The 21,085-nt window shown below is 38.1% G+C and overlaps 2 protein-coding genes across 3 annotated transcripts; one reads left to right on the top strand and one right to left on the bottom strand.

The window, feature by feature from the left end:
* The first annotated feature begins 13,350 nt into the window (after positions 1-13,350).
* LOC127870292 (uncharacterized) lies at positions 13,351-15,509 on the top strand. Its single transcript, XM_052412924.1, has 2 exons — positions 13,351-13,551; positions 13,855-15,509. The coding sequence occupies exon 2, from the start codon at positions 13,962-13,964 to the stop codon at positions 15,075-15,077; it is 1,116 nt and encodes a 371-aa protein (XP_052268884.1). The 5' UTR covers positions 13,351-13,551; positions 13,855-13,961; the 3' UTR covers positions 15,078-15,509.
* Positions 15,510-15,561: 52 nt separating this feature from the next.
* Positions 15,562-18,266, bottom strand: LOC127870291 (uncharacterized). 2 transcript variants are annotated; one of them, XM_052412922.1, is made up of 2 exons: positions 17,779-18,266; positions 15,562-17,213 (listed from the first exon to the last, which is right to left on the bottom strand). In XM_052412922.1, the coding sequence occupies exon 2, from the start codon at positions 16,620-16,622 to the stop codon at positions 15,606-15,608; it is 1,017 nt and encodes a 338-aa protein (XP_052268882.1). In that variant the 5' UTR covers positions 16,623-17,213; positions 17,779-18,266; the 3' UTR covers positions 15,562-15,605. Both variants share the same exon structure in this region, with proteins under 2 accessions (XP_052268882.1, XP_052268883.1).
* Positions 18,267-21,085: the final 2,819 nt, after the last annotated feature.

Below are 21,085 nucleotides of genomic sequence, written 5' to 3'. Positions count from 1 at the left end.
AAGAAGGTTTAAACCTTTTCATAACTGACTTCTAATTATTGCACGACACAACAAAAACTACAATTCCCACACAACATAGCCATGTATCCTGAACCACGATAATTCACAATTATAATAAACAAAAAAATCTTTAGTAAGCTTGTTGGCGTCGAAATTTATACTGATGTCATTTTCGTCCAAAATAAACATCAACACGACACAGATGTTTTCCTTCTTCAATATGCCAATTTTTGAAAACCATGGTCGATATTTTATTTGAGACTAATAACTTAATCATTATTAATACCTGAACCGTGAATAATGTTATCATGCACAATCTCTCAGTTATATCAGTGAAAATAATCCAATTACAACGGTGATTTTCTTTAAAATAAGTGATTCATGAATTTTCCGGCAAATTTAGCAAAATCAAATTGTATGAAAATGATAGCTTGAGTAAATGAAAATAAGTTTATATCAGACAGATGTATGTATATCGATTTATGTTATAATGTGTAATATCCTATACGCATCACTAGTGTCGAAAATATTGTAGTCATGCTAGTTTATTATATAAAATAAATTGTTGAACATTGTTTCAACATATTGCAACACTTTGTCACAACATTTTACTTTAAAAAGTATTTACCATTAGTAAGGATAAAGATGCTATTATAAGTTAGCATAGGCGGTAATAGAGGGACAAAACGGCGTACGCCCCCCCCCCCCCCCCCCAAATTGTTTTCTTTCAAGATTAGATTTTTTTCAATCATGATTTTTTTCTTTTTTATTCGATACATTTGTAAAATCTATTTACAGTAAGTTTTTATGAAACATATATTGCTGTCGTATGTATAAATCAATCGCTTAACTGCTCCTTTTAGTTGATAAAAGAAACTTTCCTTTAAACACACCATTACCATTTGAGCTTGTGCCAAGTCTGTAACCGCGCTTGATAAGTCTTAGTAAGTCTTACAACATTACCACAATTTAACTATAAATAAACACGTACAGTAAATTAATTATTATTCATTTAATTTTACGTTTGCCTCAAATATTCCTCCTTATGCTGTTTAAATCTGTTTAAATGAACACAGCAGCGCGCCAGCCCAGCTAAAGTTAATTAATGGTTGGATAATTCGGTTACAACAAGCTAAAACATTTTCACATCAAAAAAGCAGGAAATATAAACTCGATTCAATTTAATATTATTTTGTTTACTTATTATTTGAAAATAGCACATATCTACCATTTTTAATTTCAACATCATACTATATTTTTTAAACCAAAATGTAATTTCTCTTATGCTATTGTGTCTGGAGTTTCATTGTTTTTATTTTTTGTAAAACCAAGGAAATAATCGGGTTTGTTTTGTTTAAAGCTTTATTATGTATGAGTTATATGTTTTATTAATAGTGTTGCTCGTTTGTTTTTTATATGTTTTACATTGACAATGTAAGCTCCATTGTTTGTCTTTTTGTTAAATTATGACGTTAAGCAACTATACAATTTGTAATCGATTTCGTTATTCATCTACTTATACAATTCGCTTTCCCTTCTTGCCCACTCTATCTCCTCGTTTTTTAATGTTTTTTTGACGGCCACACACTGTGAGAGTTAGTTTGAAAATAAGTATAATAAATGAAATGTTAGTATGTCAATCGGTGTTTGATTGTTCAGATGAGTGTCTACGGATGCTCTGTTTAATATAAGTAGTTTCGATATAAATTACAAACAATAACTAAGCATGTCAAAAGATTCAATTACCAGTTTGAAAACTCGTGAAGTATGTAGTATGTCTTTTGACACACTTTATCTTGTATCTTTAAGTATAGTCAATAATGCAGTACTCGTAATTACGTTTTTAATGAAATTGAGCGTTTGTTTTCTAATACATTATTATTTACGTACTGCATTTTACAACTTCTGTTGTTATATTTTAAAAGAAAATAATATTAACAAGAGATGTTAATAGTCATGTTTATTTGTTATTTGGTATTTGCATATGTGTGTTAAATGGCTATTCAGTGTAGTAATAGTGAATATTTCAGTAATTGGGAATAAAACTAATAATATATGGAACTTCTCTTTAGTTCTTTGATACTATTCTATTTATCTGCCTGATAAAGTCAGTGAACTGTAACACCATCTATAATAATATAATATATTGAATATTCATCAAGACCCAAGACCTTTATGTGCATATTTAAAATAACTGACATAAACGTGTATTTGAATAAAAACTGTATAAAACGACCTCATGTATTATGATACAGACCGCTTTTTTCAAGAAAATATTTACAAGTATGTTATTTGATAAATGTTTGCTGGGAAACAGCTGATATTTATGAAGATTATAGAGAAAAAAATAAAGATTATACATACAGAAAACATTCAATGAAAAAGAACTCTTTGCTGGATCATTTGTCAATGGCTTACTAGACCCTAACTGATGTTAACTGAGATGACAGTATGGATACCTCATGTCCTTCCGTGAGTCGGTCTGTCAATGTTTCGGTCTTTTCAAACGAACCTGGACCCCGTGATAACTCAACAAGTACTAACGCTATCTGGATAAAGGTCCATATGCAGGTTATTTCACTTGTGATTAAGCAAACTTTGTGACTCTTGATAGGTCAAAAAGTAGTTAAGCTAGGTTGGTGAAATCTGGTATATGCAAAGAGGTCGATTCGAACAATTGGCACATTCAGATATTCGCGTGTATCCGTTTGTCGTCCGTCTGTCCGACCAAAACATCTGCATCCTACGATAAGTCAAAAAGTACTTAAGCTAAGTTGATGAAGCTCAGTATGTGGCAAGATGGCCATCTAGGAAATAAGCACGTTATTTCAGTATTTTCGTCAGATCAAATTTGCGGTTCAATAGTCATCGAAATATCTTGCCATAACTGAAAAGAACTTAAGCTAGTTAAATCAAACCTATGAAGATCCGGTGATTAAAATGACAACATTAACTGCTTTTTTGTCTGTGACAATGTTCTTATTTTAAATATGTCTAATTGCGGTCCCAGCTGCATTCTGCAATGCAGTAAGCCGGAGATTAAATGTATTACTTGCAATTATATTATATGCATATCACATATATTGACTTGTCAGATATTTAACTATTTAAAAAAATGACATTAACTGAGATTAAAAAGTACGTGTTTATGAGAATGATACACCAGCGCGTGCACTAAAACTCTCCATTGTAAAACAAGCTCAACTAAAGCAGCAGAGAAATAATAAAGCATTTTCACTTTAAAAGTTCAAGTTAGACTAAACTTCATAAGGGAAGTCCATGTAAATCTTGTAATATGATCATTTAACACATCATTTATACCGCCATATTTTATCAAATTTGATTACAAAATAAATCAAGGTACGAATGTGCGCTCAAATAATACGAACATTTAATTTGTGTAATAGTCACATTTGTTTTCTTAGAACTCGTATCTCACTCTGTAAAATGAGTTAAGATTTTAAGTTTGTATACCAATTTGTTCAATAAACAAAATACGGATTGGGTAAAACACTGTTCCCAGTTAGATTCCTGACCTCAATGTATGCTCTTAATCTCTGACCTTGAGCCTGTCTGCGACCCACTGGTGTTTTTTTCAAGTCTCATTGCTATTTTTTTTATCCAATTCATCTTATAGCTACTTAAGCCAGAACAGTAATTGTAACATTTGACCACAACGAATGACCGTGATGTTAGACCTACAAAACTAGTTCAAATTACCGATACTCCATCTCATAAAGGCCAACATGTGCGCATTGTTTAATACCTCTCATCGTGGTCATTGTAAGTACAGGGGAAGCACTACGGAATGAAGAACGAAAAACGAAGTGCGAATTTTGCCCCTGCATCTTCGACCTTCGAAATCACGTAAACTGACATGAAATATGTTAACTAGTATGAATTGTTTTTTGTATGCACATAAGCATTGAATCAAAGATTCGCACATTGATGCGTTTTTGTATTTTACAATAGATAATTATTCCAGATAGGCTTTAAAAAAAATTCTCACATCAAACAGTAAACCGCACATGAACGATATAATTACAGAACAAATCATAAAGTAAATGTAAAACCAGTTTCATCTCGTTTCTATTTTATCAGCGAATCGTCAGAGTAAATATAAAACTATTTAGGAAACAACAACAGCAAATAGCGTGTCAACCACATGTGTTTATACATGAATGTTGGTGCTCAAAATACGAACTAGGTTATAAGTTGAACGAGCCTTCGACGTATGCCAGTATATAGTTGTTGTTTTTGTAAGTAGACGGGTCATGAACTTACGGAAGCCGAACAGATTCGAGTTAGAAGTCAGGTGCTAAATATAAGATTTTATAATTTATAAATTAGATATAAGATGTTAAAAGTTTAATATATCGTTGAAAGCATGTAAAGAAAACCGTCATTTTGTATCCCGTTCAGACATTGAAAGAATATTACATTCACGGTAAGTTAAAATGTGCATTTTTGAAGTCACACTATGCGTGGAATTAGTTTCATTTACATTTTGCTCGATCCATATTTTTGAAAGAGACACCATATAGTGTTTTGCAATTTTGAAAAAGTTGAAAGTACCAGAGTGTAGAGCATACTTACAGTGATTCACTCTGAAAAGGTCTGTCCTCCGCATAATTAGAATGAAAATAAATCATCCATTATAATGATTTTTAAAACCCCTGCATGATTGGTTATCTACTGGTTTCATTATTATATGTTATCTCATCAAATCACGCAAACAATGAGGATATCTAGTTATCAGAAACACGGCATATTTCACTTATTTTAGATTCATGACATATTATGAATGCCATCCCAATACTTTTAGTCCGGCGGTCACATGTACTTACGGACAAATGTCATCCAGCTAATAATGATGGAGTACGGTTCGCGTTCAAACTCAGATTAATTAGGTGCCTACAAAATAATCATTAGGTGCCTAATATTTTTTTTCGAGGTTCTAGAAAAGAACTTTGTATATGCCTGCCTAGTATTTAGTACCAATCGGATTGTTAACGATTTTTAAGCTTTATGATCGTGTAACTACGATCTGGTATCTAGTTGCCATTTACTAGGTTTCTACTAACTCTCAAAAACGTTGTAATATAACATTTCCTCGGGAACGAAATATACATCCAAAACATATTGCGCTCCCGGCGTTGGTTGTTAGGGTGTACATTGCATTCCTGAAACCTGAAAGGTGATGGTTGAGGTGCAGATTGCATTATTGAAGGTGTTGGTTGGGGTGCATATTACGTTTCTGAAGCTGGTGGTTGGGTTGCACATTTCAATTCCTGAAGTTGGAGGTTGGGTTGCATATTGCGATCCTGAAGGTGGCGGTTGCAATGCATAGCTCATTCCTTGAAGTGATGGTTTGGGTTCATATTACGTTATGAGGTGGTGGTTGGAGGCATACTAGTATTGCGTTCCCGGGGTTGATAGTTGAGATCCATATTCACCATGTGGTGCATATAGCTTTCCTTGTGGCGGTTGGGGTGGTAATTGCGTTTCCGGGGTAGGAGGGGGGGGGTTGAGTTGCATAATGCATTCCTAAAGATGTTGGTTGCGTGCATATTGCGTTCCAAATGGTTGGTAGATGTGATGCCTATTGCACTCCCGGAGATGGTCGTTGGAATGCATAGTGCAATCCTGAAGATAATGATTGGGAAGCAAATTGAAAACCGGGGGGGGGGGAATGGGGTGCATATTACGTATTTATGAGACTATTGTTGTGTGCATACTAGTGTTGCGTTCCGGGTGTGGTGGTTGGTAGTATATTACGTTCCTTAATGGATGGTTGTGTACACAATGCGTACTCGTTTGTGGTGGATTGGTGTATTTTGCATTGTTTTGGGTTGTGGTTGGGTACAAATTGCGTTCCCGAGGGTATTTGATAGGTAAATATTGCGTTTTCGTGAGTAGAGTTTGCCGTGTATATTGCGTTCCTGTGTGTTAAGTATGGATGTCTATTGCGTTGGGGGTAGTTGGGTGCATGCTGCGTTACTGGGAATGGTGTCGGGGTGAACTCTGCGTGACTTGTGATGATGGCGGATAGCAAACTTCCTTCCTGGGGACGTTTTCGGGCTTCACCTGGAGGTAGTGCCGGTGTGTATATTGCGTTCCTGGGGTTTGTGGCGGGATGCATAGTGTGTTGCTAGGGTTGGTTGCGAGGTGCATAATTCGTTTCTGGAGTGGGTGGCGAGGTGATATTGCATTAATGAAGTTGGTACCGGATCGTTCTAGGAGACGAACGCAATATGCATATTCAGTTTCTGGAGGCGGTCCCAGGCTAAACTTGCATTGCAAAGGGGTGAGGACGAGGCGTACATTGCGTTTCATGCGGTGGTGATGTTGTGCATGTTTCGTTCTAGGGGGTAAATGGGTTTTTACATTGAGTTATTGGAGGTGGTTGTGGGGTGAATATGGCATTCCTTGGGCCGGTGGTGTCATGCATATTGTATATCTCGAGGTTGTTCGTTCATTGAGGTGGTGGAAAACGTTCAAATAGCGTTCAATGGGAGTGGTGCTGGTATGCGTTCCCACTTACAATACGAAGGTGCCGGGATGCATACAGCATTTCGTAGGGTTGGAGACTCCGTTCATATTGTCTCCTCCAGGTGTTCCCGAGGTGCATATTGCGTTCCAGGGGTTGGTACTAGGGTGAATATTGGGTTATCGGCGTTCCTTGAGGTAGTACCGGGGTAAATATGGCTTTACAATGAGTGATTGCGGGCTGCATATTGCGTTCTCGGGTTGGTTGCTGGATGCATTTTGCGTTTCAAGGGGGGAGGTGGTGGTGGGGTGCATACTTCGTTCCGGGGGCTTGTGAATGGACACGAAGTTCGTTTCCATGGAATAGGAGGTGGCGGGTTCATTATTTGTTCCCCGTATGGAGGTGGGATGCATATTGCGTTAACGGGAGGAGATGTACGTATAACGATCACGAGTTGGTGGCGGGGGACATATTTCGTATAGCGAACCGGCATTTTCAAAAACCTTACGTGCGCGAAAAATCGTCCTTAGTAAAACTTCCGATCCAACGAAAAAGAGAGAAAGAAACTGACCAAGAAAGAAAGGTATTCAAAGTAATCATGTTGTTTCATGCATGATGCATGAGTATGCCAAAATAACAGCATGCCGACCGTCATTTGAAATAAAAGTCCAATGTCTAAAAGTGGGTGGGGTATAGTACTACTGAACCGACGATGTTCTACGGGCAATTCTCACCTGTCCCTAGTCTCCTCGTAAGCATTTTCCATCTAGTTTTTATTAAATTTCAAATTTGAGTGTAGCATATCGCGCTGGGTTTTAGAAAACAAAATATCGCAGAAAATAGTCACTGTGGACTGAATTGTCGCGCGTCGTATCGTGCGTCGAGAGAATGTCGCTTGAATGTCGTGTGTCGACCTTCGAGCGCGACACTCGACATTCTCTCGACTTACGATACGACGCGCGACATTCAATATGATATATCGCGAAAATGTCGCCTGTCGACCTAAAAATCACTAGGTCGACACACGACATTCTCTCGACGCACGATTCGACGCGCGACATTCTCTAGACGCACGATATGACACTCGACACTATATCAAGCAAATATAGCGCAAGTGTCGGTTGTCGACCTAACAACCCCTAGGTCGATACACGACATTTTCTCGACGAACGATATGACGCGCGACATTCTCTCGTCGCATGATAAGACACTCGCACAGAATCCGAATAGGGCTAAGTTGATTGTCGCGTGTCGACCTTCGAGGTCGACGCACGACATTCAAGCGACATTCTCTCGACGCACGATACGACGCGCGACAATCATGCGACAATCAAAATTTGAGTCTCGCATATCGCGCTGGGGATTAGAAAAAAAATATTGCAGAAAATCTTGACTGTCGACTGAATTGTCGCGCGTCGTATCTTGCGTCGAGAGAATTTCGCCTGAATGTCGCTTGAATGTCGTGTGTCGACTTTCGAGCGCGACACTCGACATTCTCTCGACGCACGATACGACGCGCGACATTCAATATGATATATCGCGAAAATTTCGCCTGTCGACCTAAAATTCACTAGGTCGACACACGACATTCTCTCAACGCACGACATTTTCTCGACGCACGATATGACACTCGCGCGATATATCGAGCTTAAGTAAAAAAAGCGGCATCTAGTAGCAGCAACAACAGCAGCAGCAACAGTAGCAGCAGCAGCAGAAGCAGCAGTAGCAGTAGCAGCAGTAGCAGCAGCAGCAGTAGCAGCAGTAGCAGCAGTAGCAGCAGCAGCAGTAGCAGCAGCAGCATTAGCAGCAGCAGCAGTAGCAGCAGCAGCAGCAGTAGCAGCAGCAGCAGTAGCAGCAGTAGCAGCAGTAGCAGCAGCTGAAGCAGTAGTAGCAGTAGCAGCAGTAGAAGCAGTAGCAGCAGGAGCAGCAGTAGAAGTAGTAACAGTATTAGTAGTTGTTGTAGTAGTAGTAGTAGCGGCAGTAGAATCAGTAGCAGCAGCATCAGTAGCAGCAGCAGCAGCAGTAGCAGCAGCAGCAGTAGTAGCAGTAGCAGCAGTAGAAGGAGTAACAGCAGTAGCAGCAGTAGCAGCAGTAGCAGGAGTAGCAGCAGTAGCAGTAGTAGCAGTAATAGCAGCAGAAGTTGTAGTAGAAGTAGCAGTAGTAGTAGTAGCAGTAGTAGTAGTAGTAGTAGTAGTAGTAGTAGTAGTAGTAGTAGTAGTAGTAGTAGTAGTAGTAGTTGTTGTAGTAGTAGTAGTTATAGTAGTAGTAGTAGTAGTAGTAGTAGTAGTAGTAGTAGTAGTAGTAGTAGTAGAAGTAGTAGTAGGAGTAGTAGTAGCGGTAGTGGTAGTGACACTGGTAGTAGTGGTAGTGGTAATGGGACAGGTGGTGGTGGTAGTAGTAGTTGTAGTAGTAACAGAATCAGGAGTAGTAATAGTAGCGGTAGCAGTGTAGTAGCAGTATCAGCACCACCAGCAGTAGACGCAGTAGTTGTTGTTGTAGTAGTAGTATTAGCTGCAGTAGAATCAGTCGCAGCAGCAGTAGCAGTAGCAGCAGTAGCGGCAGCAGCAGCAGCAGCAGCAGCAGCAGCAGTAGCACTTTTATTATTATTGTAATTAGTAGTAGTAGTAGTAGTAGTTGTAGTAGAAGTATTAGTAGTGGTAGAAGTAGTAGTAGTATACGTAGTAGCAGCAGCAGCAGCAATAGCAGCAGCAGCAGCAGTAGTAGTAGAAGAAGTAGCGGTAGTGTTAGTGATACTGGTAGTAGTGGTAGTGGTAGTGGGACTGGTGTTAGTGGAAGTGGGACTGGTTGTTAGTGGTAGTAGTCGTTGTAGTAGTAGCAATATCAGGAGTAGTAATAGTAGCAGTAGCAGTTGCAGCACCACCAACAGTTGTAGTAGTTGTTGAAGTAGTAGTAGTAGCTGCGGTAGAAGCTGTAGAAGCAGCAGTAGCACCAACAGTAGCAGTAGCAGCTGCAGCAGCAGTAGCAGCAGTAGCAGCTGCAGAAGCAGTAGCAGTTGCAGCAGCAGTAGCAGCATCAGCAGTAGCTGCAGTGGCAGCAGTAGTAGCAGAAGCAGCAGTAGCAGGAGTAACATCAGTAGCAGCAGTAGCAGGAGTAGCAGTAGTAGCAGTAGTAGCAGTAGTAGCAGAAGTAGCAGCAGAAGTAGTAGTAGTAGTAGCAGTAGTAGTATTAGCAGTAGTAGTAGTAGTAGTAGTAGTGGAAGTAGTAGTAGTAGAATTAGTAGTGGTAGAAGTAGTTTTTGTTGTAGTAGTAGTAGTAAAAGTAGTAGTAGTAGTAGTAGTAGTAGTAGTAGTAGTAGTAGTAGTAGTAGTAGAAGTATTAGTAGTAGTAGTAGTAGTAGCGGTAGTGGTAGTGAGACTGGTAGTAATGGTTTTAGATAAATCTACACGTAAATCTACCATACATTATATAAATGTATATCCAGTGACACATTTCCCTCCTCCGATAAATGTCGTTCTTGACATTTCATGAAAAAAATATCAACAATTTAAAGTAATGTAATAGCATATGATTTCATTATAAAGTTACCCATTAATGTGATTATATACACCACTAAACCTGTATTTAATATTAATGGAGTCACGTTTATAAACAAAATGTTTCAATAAACGTCAATATGTGTACAATATATGTACCATAAACAAATAAAATACAATACAAACATTTTATTAACGTTTAAAACAGTTGCTATATATACTATATACAATCACAAGGCATAAAAAGGTCTATGTTGCAAAAGCACCGGAAACCTGTCATATTGGCGGTTTTCGTGAGCGATTTTATTTAGCGGACCACGGTAGAAACACAATCTCTCGGAGACGCGGACGCCTTCTTGATCTCCACCAAGCTCAATTCAGAAAACAACGAACCTGCAAACACATTCACTGCACACAATTGGTCTGAAACTTCATTTAAGATAAAAAAAATAGCATATGGAACCTGTACAGGTGATACTATTGACAAAAATAAAAGAATGGCAAGACTGCAAACAGGGACTTCAAAATCAACCTTTTTACCATGTACGAAAGTGGAAAGAAACGTAATGATAGCCTGCTTTTGGAATGATATTTTTACACGAAAAACATAGCACAACCCATCAAACCATGAATGAATACCAAGTTACCAAGTAGTTTTCGCGCAATAATTCACAGCGTGACCCTACTGGTCATTCCAGCTTAAAAATAACCAAAAAATACATAATGCCTACCGCAGTTGTCCTTCCCGAGTAACAAAGAACCCAAGTATGGGAAGAGATCACAGTTTCGCATTTGAAAACGGTCATATTCTGAGGATTTAATGCAATTTGGGGGTACAATAAGACCTATTACCCTCAAACATGACATTGGAACCTACCCTTTCCCAATATTTCACTTTTTGACAGTGGCCAATTCGAATATTCTGCTTCCTTCTTTGGTGTGCTGCCTTAATCGTCTCGGCAATATACCAATTTCGCCAAGTGCTCGCCTGTGCGGTGGCTTATATACTCCCGATATTTCAGATTCTGATGATTTACTGCAAAATTAATGTCAGATTCAGAAGAGATTTCATTTGTTATAGGTAGGTTTTTCAATGGTAACAAATTGTTTCCGTGTAACGTTTTGATTACCACGGATTTGTCCTTTTGCACTTTAAAATGTATAAGGGGATTAGGTTGATCAATTATCAGACACACATGTTCGCTCCAGATATCCAAAAGTTTATGTTTCCCTTTCAATCCCAATTTTTTAATGACATCTCTGTCTCCTAAAACATTTTTGTTTCATTTTCTGCACTTTACGGTCGAAGTAATATATGGCTTTGTCGCTACCAACTTTTTATGATTCCTGCAGGTTTGTTTCAATCTGCCGCATATAGTCTGTTAGACAAGAGCCACTAACAGATTGCCCCTATAGGCCTAAAACTGCATGAGGGTATTCTTTATCATTCATGTGTAGTAAATGGTGATGTTAAAAATCAACGTGTGTTGCCTAAGTCACGGTTCATTGGTGGGGAAGCTGATGGACGTAATTGTCCACAGCCAGCTTAGTCTGGCCATCGTTGTGTTCGCCTAAGCAATACTTAGCAAAAAGGATCTCAGCGGCTTTTGTACCATCCTTAGACAGGTTTGCTCGAAAGAACTTAAGGTCATTTCTTCCAGCTTCTCGCTGTTATGGTGTTGTTTGTACTGGTGGCGGTAATGCTGTTCACCATGATCAACGACTTCATCGTGCTGATTTCACTCCCGTATTTTTCTGCCTTTTCATAGAGAATATTCTGTGCCACGATGTTGTCTATTTGATTGTCTGAGATGTTCAAGGCTACAAACTTGCAACACATCTATGCTTTGAACGTCTCTGCTATCCATTGGTATTTAAATTTTCTAAGTCAAATTAAATGCGACGGTACTTCATGATGTACTCGCTCATTAAGTTGTTAGCTTGTCAGCTTGCTTGTGGTGATAACTAAGTCATGGTTACAACCGATGTATGCTCCATGAAACGTTATTGCGTTTTCCTTGTTGTTGCTTGACTTGAATTTGTACGGTGAAATCGATCTGGTTGTGTACTTGCCCGTTTGGAGCAAGCCAGGTCGCTGTTCTGGACGGTTTGTGTTGGTGAAGCGTGTTGGCCACGCTAGTTGGTGGCTTCTGGCGAACTCATGAAGTCCCAACCTTCTGTCGTTGGACTTTCATTAGCCATATTTACGTACTGTCCCTAAAGAGTCTTGTAACCGTCTGGTCCAACCTTTGCGTTTCACTTAACTTTGACAATGGTGATTTGTTGCTTAGGGGGCTTGACTGTGATGAGCTCTTTTTCTTTATTTAAGTCAACTAAATAAATGTTCAATTGGGAAGTGGCCTTTAATAGGCCTCTGTTATATAAGGCTGAAAACCCCTGATATTGTTTCATACCCACTATGAAAACAATAGTTTTTGAATAACTTATTCAAGTCGATAAGGTAAAACTAATATTCTCCAAAAACCATTGTTTCTTTAGGAAGTAAATTCCACGGCTTGATTTTTAAAAACGAAAGCTTAAAAGATAAATTGTACTGATAGTTAATTTATTTTAATATGCATCCAAATGGTACTTTAATTCATAAACACTTTAATACTGTTACGCTCCGTTAATGCGCTCCTTATCAATGGTGGTTAATGTTTAACTCAAAGTCCGATTCAACTTCAAACAACTTTTATTCAGTTTCAACGAATAACTCAACAAAATGTTATATTTCCAACAACAAAATGACATGCAGCCTTAATAAAGGTTTTACAGTACTTTCAATCTTGCGACGGTAAACTGCGCGTCACACTGTGATATTTTGACAATGAAAATTACACTCGTAAACGGGACTTCGTCGAATTTAAGGAACAATGACACTTGCCAACGATCATAACCAAAATAGATTGAATACTTTAAATAATGCTCAAGTTTAATGAAATATGTTAAATGTTCGCTTTATTATCTGCTTACAAAGGTATTACTGTTACTATAAGTTACTTAAATTACTCACGAAAAGAAAAAGTACTTTTTAAGAAAAAATTTGGCGTGGATGTTGCCTGCCTTAAGGTTTTGACTAGAATGACTCTTGTGACCAAAATTTGGTCACTTTATATAGCCGCGGCGTTCCACTTGTGACCAGAAATTGGTCACTGTGACCAGAAGTTGGTCACTGTGACCAAATATTGGTCACAGTGTGACCAAAAACGGGTCACAATAACTGCCGTGACCAATTGAGGTATTGCATGTGACGTCACAACCGGAACCGCCGCCATTTTGAAGGGCTTCCCTGTTCTAAAAATTGACATCGATACACTTGAGCAAATTTGAATCTTAAAATAGCAAATATGGTCGTTTAATGTTCTATTTTGGGTTGTACAAATCGAAAAGATCGTGAGAAAGAGCTAGAGTTTTACCGCTTGCCTGCAGTAATCACAAATCAGGGTGAAGGCTGTGAAAAACTGAGCAATGAACGGCGCCGAGTATGGCTGGCAAATATCGGCCAGGACTTCGAAAATAAGAATCTACAGAATGTCAGAGTCTGTTCTGCGCACTTTGTAAATGGTAAGCTTCGTTATTTTGCATTTGCTGCTATAAAATCTGTCATATATATACACAAAAACTCGGCAATTTGCCTGAATTTACCACCATTTAATGCTCGATTACCCCACCCACTTATTTTACCCTATGACTTCAAACGTCATTAAAACATCACAAAGGCTGCAGGAAACATGTCCATGGGATGTTTTCCTGTTGTTTTTTTTAAGACACACTTCATTACTGTAAGATATATTTTCTAACGTATTATTAAAATGAGTTTTTGTTAATATGAAAATGATTTATTAAATTTGTATTTTTATATTTCAGGAAAGAAGTCGTATCTCTATGACAGTCTGTCACCCGACTGGGCCCCCACGCTGAAACTTGGTAAGAAACGGCATGCATCAGAAACTGGTTCAGATAGGTATGACAGAATGTTAGACCGAAAGAGGCGAAAGTCTGAAATAGATGAATCGGTTGCTGTTGCGGTCGAAGAAGAAATAGCGAATGACGGGTCACCTGAGGAGACTGGAATGTATTTCCAAACCGACATCGACAAAGACCTTATGGACGCTATGCAGTCAGAGTTGCAGCAGTTACGCACAGAGAACACTGATTTGAAAGATAGGGTCATGTCGTTGGAAACAAAGTTTTCCATGGACTACTTTAGGGACAATGATGAGAAGGTCAAGCACCTCACAGGACTACAGACTTATACAACCCTAGTGATTCTCTACCAATTTCTTGAACCATATCTCCCGACAAGTTTGATTATGAACAAGTTCAAGGTGATGACCCTTACCCTAGTGAAATTACGCTTAAACCTATCAAACATGTTCCTTGCCTACGAGTTTGAGACCAATCAGTCAACCATTTCGCGGTTACTGACATCAACTATTTCCGTTATGTACAAACGTATGAAAAAACTTATTAAATGGCCTGAACGTGAAACTTTACAGAAAACGATGCCAATGGAATTTCGCAAGAACTTTGGAAGGAAATGTGCTGTGATTATAGACTGTTTTGAAGTAAATGTCGAGAAACCAACTGGACTGAGGGCTAGAGCGGAAACGTGGTCTTCTTACAAGCACCATCATACGATTAAATTTCTGATCGGTATAACACCACAGGGAACTGTTTCGTACATATCAGATGCCTGGGGTGGGCGCGTAAGTGACAAGTACATTACAGAACATAGTGGATTTTTAGATAAATTGCTACCAGGAGATCTTGTTTTAGCTGACCGAGGGTTCGATGTCAGCGACAGTGTTGGATCTGTTTGCGCGCAAGTTAAAATTCCAGCATTTACGAAAGGGCGAGACCAGTTGTCACCACTTGATGTAGAGGCCACTCGAAAACTGGCACATTCAAGAATTCATGTGGAACGTGTCATCGGATCAGTACGACAAAAGTATACAATACTGAATGGCTCTTTGCCAATTAATTTCTTGATGAACAAAGACTCAAACGGGAAAACAGTCACTGATAAACTGGTCACAGTGTGTTGTGGGCTTGTGAATCTATGTGATTCTGTTATTGACTGTAATTGAACAGTGAACAGTAACTGTATAAAGGTTATTGTAATGGTTTTTGTAAAATCACTGTTAGTGTATTCAGTAAACAACATTTCATGTTTATATGGGGAAGTTGTTGCTTACTTGTAGAGAAACCATTATATGCTATTGGTAGAACATCTATGACTAGTATGAACATCAAAAACACATATGTATGAATATATGAATTTAATCGGTAAATAGGTGAGACTGATGTATATAAATAATAAAGAAAACATTTATTTTTATGTATAAAACAAAATGTTCATACTTAGAAAACTATTTACATCTATTTTACCAGCAGTCGTTGAAAATGCTATACATTTACCATTTCCAGTCAAATAAGCACCAATTAAAATGCTCTTTCAGCTGTTATACTTGAAAATTGTTACTTATATTAGTGAAACATCTAGACAACAGATATATGACCTACTATTGTATTAACACAGTAGCATGAGTATGTCATTTATTTTACATGTATTATTGGGCACTTATTAAAATATAGCTTTGGTTTTGTACATGACTTTATTTCTTTCCTAGTCTTTGTTTTTTGCACTTTGGTAGTTTCCTGCAGTCGGGACAGTACCACTTTCCGCGAGGAGATTTGTCAATTTTTACACAAGCATAGTGGAACCACTCTATTTCACAGTCCGAGTTGTCACACGCGATCATTTTCCCATGTTCCCCCTGCTCACAGTAACAAAACACTTCGTCCCCAAACTCATTTACTGTTAGTTTCTTATTGACAGGCTTATTTTCACTATCTGCTGTGATATTACTGTCCACAGGTGTAAGTGGTGGTCTGTTGTATTTCGTTGGGACTTTGGAAAAGAACTTTCCAACTAGTTCAGGCAGGACAGCAGAAACAAAGAGTTGTTTAGAGCTGGCGCACATTTCACTCCAGAGTTCACTGTCAAACACTATTTCCTCTATGTGCAATTCCTTCTCTGTCCAAACTACAAAGTATCCCCTTTCCGCTTGGCAACAACCCATTTGTGTTTGAACCTGGTAATAGTAATCATGTTTATGATTCAATCTACGTACACCGTTTACATTCTCCAAGTACTTGCAATTGTCCACAGTGTCCCCCCTTACACAAAATGGGCACTTTATTTCCACTGGCACTGTGCCGCAACAATCACATGTAAAAAGTCCATCTGGGGAGGCTCCAATGAAAGGGTTCTCAGTCGAAATCATGAACCCAACATCTTCAATTCGACTGTTCTCATGTACAGTGGACATAGCCTGAAGAAACTGGTCACGAGCGATTTTTTCATGTTCACATCCCCATTTCGTTGCTGCATTACTAAATTTCACAGAGTCCGGGTAACAGATACCTTTAATTAAAGTCTGGGCAGGATTTGCTAAGTCTGTGTGACAGACGGACTTCATTCTGGAAGCGGTAATCCAGCCGGCACGGAAAGAGTTCCAAAGCTTACTCTTGCTTTGTTCTCTTGTGTTGAACTCAACAGCGGCACTCTGTTCCTTGGTACAAGTTACTCTTATTTTTTCACAGTGATCTACAAGTTCCTTGTAGTTCATGTCGTAGCACTTGTCATCCCTTAACTCTGAGAAGATTTGAGGGAAATCAGTGTTTACTGCTGTAGGTATGAAATTGTCACAATAAGGTTAAACAATTGCAAGAATGGCAGACTTAGCACCTGATTCAAACAGTTTCTGGTAAAGAATGTTCATTTCATCATCTGACGCTTCTGGCACTTTATCTTCCCTCGGTTTTAATCCTGGTGTCTTCGGAGTACGCGTTACAGGTGTTGATGGCGGTACAGAGGGTCCAGAAGTTGCGCCTACACATGGTGATGTAACAGCATCCAGAGTGGCGGTGAAGTTTCTTTTTAAGGTTTCCGCTGACGTAAAGTCTATTTCCTGTACCTTTTTATACTCCACAGTTTTCATGGCAGACGGCAACAACCAATAGGCTTTTTCATCAGTCACAGTCTTCGAGTCCCTAATCCGTACTGTTGCGTCAACGGCAAAAAGGAGAGCAGCGATGTGTGTACAGGCCGCGCCTAACCCAGCCATACACGTGCAGTGGGCACCCATCACCTGTCCGGTCTTGTCGCTTATGACCCAGGGTCGTAGGGGTTTCTCCCTCAGTCGCTGAGAATGGAGGACCTAAAAAAATATTAAATAATGATTTATTGATATAATTAGTCGTACAATTACATCTATTTTACCAGCAGTCGTTGAAAATGCTATACTCAAAAAGGAAAGACACGAGACGTTACACTTTCCATGTTCTCTTACATTATCAGCGATTTTTTGTCCTATTGGGAAAAGTACCCGTACCGGTCCAATTGGGAAAAATTGAGTCGTGAAAACATCAAAATTAGGAAAAATTGAGTCGTGAAAACATTGACTTTGGGATAAAAGCGTAGTGAAATTTTCAAATTTAATTGGGAAATTAGTGTATTTGATTTTTTGCTAAATACCTTAAAATTGAGAATAACTGATGTCAAATTGTTAATATTATATTCACTTAGGTTCTAGCCATAGAGCTGCATAAGAAAATTAATTTCATTAAACAAAATCATTAAGTTCATTAAAAAAAATATTTCATGCAGCCAGTCTCGAACACTCAAACACAACATTAGCAACAAGGCTATAGTCCAATGTTGAATATTTAATAAAAAAATATTGAGTATGTGAAGTTTATGGTGCAAAATTTCAACATATTTACCTTTGCAGTGACCACTGTGTAATCGTTGCACACAACAGATGCTCTGTCCCTGACCCATCCATTTACAAACTGGTTGTACGCATCTAACCCCTTATAACTCTTCAGTTCATCCTTTGTGTACACACTTGGAGACCAAAGCAAGTAATTTACAATGTCAATGTACGTGACAGGTGGCAACAATGATACTTCAGTAGACCACGACACGATTTCATATGGATCACACCCGCCGAGAATTTTCAGTTTCTCATCGTACCGCACTTTCTCCTCATTACTGAGTCCATCTCTATACAATAACTTAGTGGAATCACTCTCAGCGTCGTTAATCTTTCGCTTGGACATATTTAATGCGTAAAAAGCACCGGTAATCTATAATTAATCATCAATTTGTGTATATGCTGTAAGACAGTTCTTTGTTTATTTCGGAAGACCTTCAAAATGACCGACTTCCGGTTTACGCATGGGAAATAACAGGTGCGTGCAAGACCTCAATTATGGAACGCTCGCACGCTTAACACTTATAAGTAATAAAATAGACTTTAAATGACAAAACAAAAAACAGACTATATGAACTAAATAATGACCTTATGTCTGCTAAAAATAGTGCAGCTTTCTTACCTAAAGCTTAAATATAGCGCCGGTGAGATTTATGTTTACACCGCTGTGTGTTGCTATGCAAAAATTACCCACAAGTCGACATTCCAAGATGGCGGACAGTGGAAAAATCACATGCCGATTACTACTGAACATTACAAATAACAATACAAATAATGAAGATATACGTATAACAAGCATGGATTCGCGAAATATGTGTACTTAACTTTCACGGAGAGTTATTTTAAGCTATAAACATTCAGTGTTAAACATAGATAATTGAAGTAAAAGTGTGTTTACGAGCGGACCGTTTTCAAGTCAACTTTACAAGAAAGAACAGTGGCAGGATTCTTGGTCAAAAATGGTAAATTACAAACATGGTTTGATTTATATGTTAGTGGGTCTGTGTATTATCAGATTCATATGCATATTCTACTTATTATGTTTGTAAAAACACCAGACCAACCGAATGTCACTGTACACACAAGTATTTAAAAGGTAAACAATTTTTGTACTTAAAAACCAGCTCACTACAATACCGATCACGTTGCTAACCTTGCGCCAAGATAGTACCTTACCTTGCATTTATACACTGCTTTTATTTTTTTTATATACAATACCATTTGCTATAAACAATTGGTTAATACTACAACTTTATTTTAAAATCCGAATGTGCTGTTCTTAATTGTGATGTTTCCACTCAAGTGCTTCAAGGGATCTATTTAGTGTTTAAGCCACATACTATATTAATACAGGAAATAAGGGGGTAAGTTTTAAAATATAAGTGGGTCACATATTTTAAATGGTTGGGAAAAACAATGAAAGGGCGGGAGGCCTGCCATTCTGCTTTAGCTAAATCTTTAGCGTTTTGTTACCAAATAACAATCATTTGCCATGAACGCCACTTTACATCGCCGGTCGTGCACTACCAACGCAACATCTTTATATGAACAATATGGAAAAGGGTTTTACATTAAAAGTCAAGAAAGAGATATACATGTACATGTATACAAAATACAGCACTTGTATAAGAATTATAATTGCAATAATTATAACTTGACATTACGCAGAGATTCTGTTTGAACAGTTCACACAGGTTGTGATCCATATGAGACGGAAGCTGGTTCCCGAGATGAAGTTGCGAGGCGGCAAGGGAAGCGTGCGTACCTTGCTTACGATACTCTCTAAATAGATGAAGTATCGCAGCGCGCGTAGGGGCACGATGACAGTAGGATTTCAATCTTGTCTTGGAATATTCATAGACATGATGAAATGTTTTGGTAATATATATATATAAACTGGCATTAAAAGTAAAATATTGCAAATTGTTCAAGATGTATCTGAAAATGTTAAACCGTGTGTTAAATGATTGTCTATTTATTCTGATAATTTCCGTTACTCGGTTGGTCTTCGGCAAGGGAGGTATTGCCCCCTTTGCTCTTTTCACTGTTTGTAGAGGATCTAGAGATGTTTTTACACCATAGTATAAAGTCTGGTTAAACTATATACGATGTTGTACTTATGTGGGTTTTTTTCGCCGATGATTTGGCCATATTTGGTAAAAATTCCAAACATATATGGATAATCTGCTTTTGTATTGTGATACTTGGAGTCTTAAAGTAAACATTTCAAAAACTAAAATCACGGTTTTCAGTACAATGGTCATGACATCGAAACATGTAATCATTCTTATTACTATGGTACTGTAATACATTATACAGGTCGTTTTACATTTAACCATTTAGTAGGTAAAGTTCTTAAGGTTATGCATACTTTACTTTACAAGTGCAGAATGTATGATTTGAAACCTAAAACATGTAGTCAGTTATTAGATGCGTTTGTTGGTTCGATTTTTAACTATACCTTCGACATATGGGGTTTTACAAAGTCTGAAAAAATAGAACGTATTCATTTACAGTTGTGTAAACAGTTTTGTAAACAGATGCTACAAGTAAGACTCAGCATGTGTTTATGGATACCCACTTTACGGTAATCGTATAATCAGAATGTTAAAATAATACTCTATATATTGGATCTCCAGAAGGAGGAAATCATTAAAACTTGATATAGTCACTCTTTTATTAAAATATTTCGGCCACAGGCCTTCTTCAGTCAACGATTATACAGAAAAATTCACATAGCGTTTCCTTCTGTTGATAATACCGGAAGTAAATGCAATTAAATGACGCAACGTATGCATTATATGCTGTTTATTAATGTTGTTGACTGGAACACACTGTCTTTTACATTACAGCCGAAAGGTTTCAAAGTCTTTAGTCTATTAAACCACAACGGTTCCCTAATCATACGTTCTTGGCGTCCAGCGATATTAAGCGTCTCTAGGACTGAGAAGTACATGTTGTCATCGCAATGGCTCGAGTTTATGTGTGTAGTGATTGGCTTCTCTTTAAGAACCCACCTAAAATAGCTAAATTAAAATAAAACTAGAATTAACTCGCGTTTGAACATTTCCACGTGCAAACATATGGAACCATACCTACCCCACGTTCTAAAGCGTCCAATCGTCACGGATGAATGCTTTTATCGCGACCTTGCGTAGATAGTAGTCGAATGATCGTATGTAAAATTTTAAATCAATATCTTTACTCATAACTGAAATATTCAAGTTTGAAATGTGATGCGTTAGAAGTCTCCAAGTGTTCTCTTTAATTTATGAGTGCCAACATGTGCTAAATTTTCTTCCGATCTGGCGCGT

Source organism: Dreissena polymorpha, chromosome 2, assembly GCF_020536995.1.
Source record: "Dreissena polymorpha isolate Duluth1 chromosome 2, UMN_Dpol_1.0, whole genome shotgun sequence".
Lineage (NCBI taxonomy): Eukaryota > Metazoa > Mollusca > Bivalvia > Myida > Dreissenidae > Dreissena > Dreissena polymorpha.
This window is presented reverse-complemented; position numbering and strand designations above follow the sequence as displayed.

What these genes read in the sequence shown, in the direction of transcription:
- LOC127870292 (XM_052412924.1), top strand. Translation starts at nt 13,962, where the DNA reads ATGTTAGACCGAAAGAGGCGAAAGTCTGAAATAGATGAATCGGTTGCT.
- LOC127870291 (XM_052412922.1), bottom strand. Translation starts at nt 16,622, where the DNA reads ATGAACTACAAGGAACTTGTAGATCACTGTGAAAAAATAAGAGTAACT.